This window comes from Myotis davidii, unplaced genomic scaffold, assembly GCF_000327345.1.
Source record: "Myotis davidii unplaced genomic scaffold, ASM32734v1 scaffold296, whole genome shotgun sequence".
Lineage (NCBI taxonomy): Eukaryota > Metazoa > Chordata > Mammalia > Chiroptera > Vespertilionidae > Myotis > Myotis davidii.
This window is the reverse complement of record NW_006288889.1, coordinates 1,548,643-1,555,440: the sequence shown is the minus strand read 5'-3', so window position 1 is coordinate 1,555,440 and position 6,798 is coordinate 1,548,643. Positions and strand designations below refer to the sequence as shown.

The 6,798-nt window shown below is 54.1% G+C and overlaps 1 protein-coding gene across 1 annotated transcript in view; it reads right to left on the bottom strand.

Annotated features, from left to right (window-relative positions):
* Window positions 1-3,690: 3,690 nt before the first annotated feature.
* Window positions 3,691-6,798, bottom strand: part of MFSD9 (major facilitator superfamily domain containing 9) — a 19,314-nt gene continuing 16,206 nt past the window's right edge. Inside the window, exon 6 of the mRNA XM_015562215.1 lies at window positions 3,691-4,739. Within this exon, the coding sequence (XP_015417701.1) occupies window positions 3,952-4,739 (788 nt within the window). The 3' untranslated portion in view covers window positions 3,691-3,951. The remainder of the gene's footprint in view (window positions 4,740-6,798) is intronic.

The window sequence follows — 6,798 nt, the reverse complement described above, 5'->3', positions numbered from 1 at the left end:
TGATGGATATTATTTCTGATATAGTATTCTTGGATTCAGTCCTTTGCTTTGCAACACTTTGTATACCTCCTTCCATTCCCTTCTAGCTTGGTGTGTTTCTGTTGAGAAATCATTTGATAATCTGATGGGGGATCCTTTGTAGGTAACTCTGTCTCTCTTTTGCAGCTTTTAAGATCCTCTTTGTCATTAACATTTGCCATCGTAATTATGACATGTCTTGGTGTGGTGCTAATCCAGAAGATCATCTCTCATCCCATATGGTAAATTTAAACTATTAATAGGTATTTTAATTCCTTTTTTTGTCCTCTGCAGTGTACGATTTGGAAAATGAGTTCTTATTTATTAATATGCGGCGTGTTTTAAATCCAGGGTGATCAAAATACAGTGCTTTGCTGAAACAAGATCCTTATAGTCCACTTCCACGCCACCGAGTGAGCAGTAGGAACACGCCTCCTTTCGTGTTTCTCTGCTCTCTTCCCCCAGGAACAAGCTGAGAGCAGCCGTTTTCAAAATCAGAATTGGCGCTATTTCCTACAATGTAGTGAAGCAGCAAACAGAAATTTTGTGACTGTTTTCACAGACACTTTCTATAAAAGGGTGAGTTTAGACCATGTTTGGGAAAACAAGACATCTAGAGTAAATGTTTTAAAGTCAGTATTTGTGTGACTGATTAATTAAAAGTAATTCCTAGTGTGAAATGACGTGTTACCTTGAGGCCATCTGCTGGCCAGCGGTGCAGACTGCACTACCGGTTGTGTATACATCTGGTGCCAGCATGCGGCTGTGAAAGACTAGGCTTGTGGTTTACCTCTGAGCTGTGCGCTGGGGTTGGAATTTGCAAGCACTTCAGGATTCTGCTTTAAAACACACAGAATACAAAAGAATGGTTTCTAAAATGTAACAATTAGAATAAATAACATTTCATTACAATTTTTTAAAGGGATTTTAATAAAGAAAATGATTACCATGTAATTGGCAAATTCTCCAGGGAAAAGAAATTTAGGACTGAAAAGGGTTTATTTATTTATTTATTTTTAGATCTAAGCCTGATTCTCAGCTTGGTGCCTTATACACACTAGGCCCTTCCGAGCCAGCTCCCAGCTCTGGGCGCTGCTTGCACGCACACCTCCCTATGGGTGCGGCTCCCAGTTCAAGAGTCCAAGAGGCCGCGTGAGCCCCAGGGGGTCCATCCAGCGAGCCGCTCCCCTCTCTCAGCCGCCGGCCTGAAATGCCCCAGCCCTCAGACCTCTCAGCGTCTCAGGACGTGTCCTCAGGAGGAAACGTATTCTTAGTGTCTGAGCTCCAGAGAGCCCAGCCCCGCCGCGCCCTCTGCCAGGGCCCACGGGCAGCAGGACGCGCTCCACACAGACCAGGCCTTTCTAACTTCCCCGAGCTGTGCCCAGACCAGACGCCAGGGTGCCACTCACGTCGCTTCCAGAATCCCCCCGGAGGCCACACCCTTAGAGTCACCGGCCTTCTGGATCGTGCCCCGCCTCCCCCCAGGGCCAGGACCCCCCCCACTCCTACTCCCACCCTGCGTCCATCTGTGGCTCCTGCTCCACACCGGGCTGCAGCCAGAGCGTCTCTAAACATCACCGCCCATGGAGCAGCCGGCAGGACCCTCAGTGGCCCTCCCTCACCTGTCAGAGAAGCTCCCGCTGAGTAGGGGAGGCCTTCAGACCCTCCCACCATTCTCCATCCTGTGTGCCTTACAGACACAGCCCTCAGAGCTCGGGCCCCAGGGCAGGGCAGGCCTGGGCGCCCGTGACTAACACGCAGCGCAGTGAGGCAGAGACCACTGCCTCCAGCCCCTCCATGTGCCCCAGGCCTAACCTGCCAGGCCTGGTCCAGGAGGCCTGAGCCAAGACGGGAACCTGCTCGGTACTCTGGGGCCAGGCTCCGTGCTCCCTCTGGATTTTGCTCAGGCCTCTGGGCAGAGGGACGACCCGCCCCCTGCTCACAGCACCTACCACTGTGGCTGCAGGCTGAAGCTATGCCACTTCCTTTATAAACTCTGCAGGAGGTCCCACGCCTCTGAAGTACGACTCCATGTAAGAGGGTTACAGATGTTACTCCAAAGGATTTAAGCAACAAGTCCACACGGACTGTAACTGAGCAGATTTCATTTCCCTGAGTCATATTCCATCGTATCCAAACCCTGTCGGTCCCAGCAGTGGTTTTCACAGGGCACAGGGCACACAGAGCCGTGGATGTCCTGCAGAAGGCCCTGCAGGTCCGACGGAGGCGGGCACGTTCCCGGGGCCCTGCACTGCTGGTCCCCAGAACACACCCGCACAGCAGCAGCACGTTCGACCACTTCAGAGGAGCTGTAAGACCATGTTTATCTAAAATCATCACGGGAACGAGACACTGACCCCCGGCGCAGCAGTCTCTCTCCAAGGCCGTCTCTGGTTTTCAGTGTTTCCATGGATCCGAGTAACTGTAAAGCCTCATTAGTTTAGAGGCTTGTATTTAACTTCAAAAATAAAGTGCTTTGGTTTTAAAAATAAAAGCGAGGCTATCTTTCAGCTTCTAAGAAACCTGCTCCTTCTGAGAGTGGAGAAAAGACCATCTCTGGGGAAATCCTCCTTCAGTACAGAACACTTAGCTGGTCACCACCTTCCCGTCCAGCCTGCGTGGCGAGCTGGTCGCTCCAGGGGAGGCCACTGTCCATCGCAGTGCGCTCTCCTCCAGCACAGGGCACTGCATAGCAAGCAGGTGGGCGTGACGACATTGAGTGAAAAGCCCACCTTCCCCTTGCAGTCAGGGAGGAGAAAGGACAGCCACACCTGCCAACTGGTTCTTTAGCATAAAAATCTGAGTTTCCCCACATCCCAGTTCTCAACCTACAGAAATATTTTTCTGCTTTACATGTAGTTTAAGTAATAAAGTCATAAAGTAAGTGTGTTAAAACCTTACTCACAGCTCTCTGTGTGTGGGGGTGGAAGCAGGACTTACTGTACACCCTAGTGGACTGAACGAGAAGACTGACTTGGGTTGTTTGTGTGGGGAAAGAGAGGGAGCACCTACATGACTTTCATTAGTGACTGCTGTCATCCAAACAGGAAGTGCCCACCAGCGCCCTCCTCCAAGCCCTGCGAGCCCCCCTGGGCCCTCACCCCTTGGGCACTGATCTTGGAATGGCAACCCAGGCTAGGCCCCAGAAAAGGCTCATCAAACCGTGTCCCTGGAGAAAAACAGCTCTTTCGTTCACAGGTGTGACAGCAAAACAAAGGAAATGACCTTCAACACAAGACGCTGCAGAATTAAGTCCCCCGAGAAGGCGTGACGCCTGACACTCCGATTCTGCACTCATGTTAGGGGCTACGGTGCCGAGAGCTGGGGAAGTGCAGTCCAGTAAGGGAGGAGTTAGCGCCTAATAAAGCAGCCAAGTCTCTCTGGGTTTTACTCTAATCAAAACCAGCCTGTCTCAGAGCTCCTTTCTCTGCCTCCACGAGGAACTGCCCGTGGTACTTACCGAATGCAGCGGATGTCTGGCCTCACCGGGCCCGCGGATCAGTCTCTAGGGGTGAGGCTGGCCTCTGACTCTTAACCAGGTCCCAGATGGAACCAGCATCCATAACCTTGTTCTGACTTGAATGACAGACCAGCTTTCAACAGCTCCTTCAGTCTCCAGGGTCAGACAGAAGAAAAGCCCCTCTTCGCTCCCACAATGAACAGGCGCCTGTGTCCCGGCTGACCGCAGTCTGCTTTTATTGAGGAGGGAAACCCGTGGGCCTCTGCCCTTGCACAAGTTCCTCTCCCATCACTGCTTTCCTTCCCCTTGATGGGCTCTGATCGTCCCACGGGCCTAGGCGCGGAGCTGGAGGCTCGCCTGGAGGAGCCGCATGGAAGCGTCCCACTTAGACACTCACCCTTCCCAACGCACCCTCTCACCTGGCCTCTCCCCACTCACACCCTCGGATTCTGCTTGCATTGTCCAAATCCATTCTATTCACGTTTTAATCTGCCGCTCCAGTCACCACCATAGCGAGGTTTGTTCAGCAACATTATGAAAACAGCCACCAACGCTAATGCTGCCCCCAGACTGGGGGGGCCACAAGGGCTGAACTCCTGGGCAACTCCGGAGAGGAGGGGGGCCATGACCCGGCCCACGGCCGTCACTGACTGCCCCACACCTATGAGGGTACCCCTGGCCTGGGCCCCGCCGGCAGCTAGCTGGAGGTCTGTGATGCACGTCCTGCCGAGGGCCGTGGAGAAGGACAGCAGCACGGAGGGGACGACGGCGGCGCCCAGGGTGGGGGCCGTGGAGTAGAGCAGCAGCAGCAGGAAGGTGAGTGCGCTGGAGTGCAGCAGCAGCCTGGGGGAGTTGTGCCTGTACAGCCGCAGGACGGGCCCCAGGACCAGGCCGGCCAGGACCCCCACGGCGCTGCTGTAGCTGATGAGGTAGCCCGTCACCTTGGGTCGCACCCCGAAGCGCTCCTCGAGGGCCAAGACAAAATTGCTATAGTACAGCATGACCGCCACGGCCATGAGCAAGCGCACCAGGAACACGTCCCACATCTCCGAGAACACCAGGCTCTTCAGGCCCCGCAGCGCGGCCACGCACTCCGCCCAGGGCCCACGGGCCTGCTGGCCCTTCACGCTCCCAGGCCCCAGGCTCGCCTCCTGCACGGCACAGTCTGTCTTGCCCAAAGGCACATGGTTCTCACCCAATCGCAGGCTGCTCTCGGTACTATGGACACTCACTTCACTCCATGGAAACAGCCAAACGAGACCTGTTGAAATGCACGTCTGTTAGAGTGGGTGACTTAACGGTCACACACGCCTCCCACGGGGACAGAAAATGACTGCATTAGATTATATTGCATTTTTTTATTAGCAGATTTACTCATCTGTATTCTTGAATCCAGTTTTTAACCATTCCCACAGCTACTTCTACTCCATTTTAATACCAGAATTCTGCAATTCGCCTTAAGGAAAATCTATGCCTAAGCAATACTCACTGTTTTCCCCAGCTCAGGAGCCTGTGAGGGCTTCCTCTATCCCACCATTTCATGTCTAAATTCTTAGGCTTTCACTTAAGTTCTTCCCTCACTACTGTGCTCATTCTCTGACTATCCACCATCTGACCACCCACCCGACACTGAGGAGTCAGGCTTCTAAATGCTGAATCCCGTGCTAGCCACTACATTCACACACAAGGCAAGGCCTGTACAATCCCTGTCCCCAAGGAACTTAAACCTGAGGGGGTGCGGACATGCAGACGGGCAATTCGATTCCAGGTTAAGCGCTACGCTGGGGAGGCAGAGGGTGCTAGGCCAGCCAGCCCTGGCAGGGCGTGGCCGGGGTTCCCGCACCAACGCCAGTCAGGAAGCACCTGCAGGATCTGCGCTTTTGCAAGTCTCACGTCACAACCTCTGGGGGCACCATTCCCATCGCCCATGACACCCCTTACCCAGCAGCTCTGTCCCTGCTCAGATAATGCCCTCTGCCCCCAGGTGACAGGCACGGTCTTGCCTCCGCTGTTATGATCCATGCCAACCAAGTACAATGACTTCGTGCCAATCCCTGCCCTGAGTTTTCTTAAAACTGAACTCAAGCTCACCACCTAGACCCATTTCCTAGCTCATCCCTGTGGTTTTCAGTCCTTCGGCAAGTCCATGGGCCCGTAGCCGCCGGTCCGGGCTGCTCCCTGCTGTTCCCAAGCTCTGCCTGCGCGTGTGCATCCTCCAAACACAGTGTAAGGGACCTATTAGCCAGGCACTAGTTTAGGACAGAAAGCTGGTCATGTGAGAAAGCAGGCCTGGACTTTCCCTCGCTCTCATTTATGACAGTTCCCTTGGACAGCTCACAGAACTTGTTAAGACGTGAAAGAACTGTCGCTAAGGGACTAAAAGAGAAGTATAATTACATAATAATAAAAATGAGGATGACAGCAACTGGCATGTACTGGGAGGTTACCATGTGCACCGGAGGCGGGAAAACTGCTTCTGTGCAAACCTCCACTCGTTCTGACAACACGTCCACCAGGGCTGTGTCTCCAGCTGCGACAACGAGGAGACGGAGACAGCCAGCTGAGGCCCACACTGAGTAGGGCCGGGCGGGGACGGCACCCAGTCTCAGACCAGAGCCTGAGTTCCGACCCAGGAGAAAACAAGTCATGGTCAGGGAAGGGGCAGATCAGAGCAAGGACATAAGAAGGGGTCGGGTTGAGGAAAATGGCTGTCATAGAGGAAAAAAGTATAACAAAATGGATTGAGACGACAGCCATACACTGCTCACCACCCTGCAAGGCCCAGCACACTGTGCGACACTGTCTGTGTCCCCTCTCCCTCCTTCCTGCATGTCTCTGTGGGCACTGTCTGTGTCCCCTCTCCCTCCTTCCTGCATGTCTCTGTGGGCATTTTTGTTGTCCCTTCCTCTCCCCTCCTCAGCTCGCTGTGGGCACTGTCTGTGTCCCTTCTCCCTCCTTCCTGCATGTCTCTGTGGGCACTGTGTCCCCTCTCCCCTCCTCCCCTGCATGTCTCTGTGGGCACATCTTTGTCCCCTCTCCCCTCTTCCCCTGCATGTCTCTGTGGGCACTGTCTGTGTCCCCTCTCCCTCCTTCCTGCATGTCTCTGTGGACACTATGCCCACCCCCTACTCTCCCCTCCTCCCCTGTAAGTCTCTGTGGACACTGTCTGTGTCCCCTCTCTCTCCTCCCTGCATGTCTCTGTGAGCACTGTCTGTGTCCCCTCTCCCTCTCCCCTGCATGTCTCTGTGGACACGTCTGTGCCCCCCCCCCCATTCTCCCTCTTCCCTGCATGTCTCTGTGGGCACTGTGTGTGCCCACCC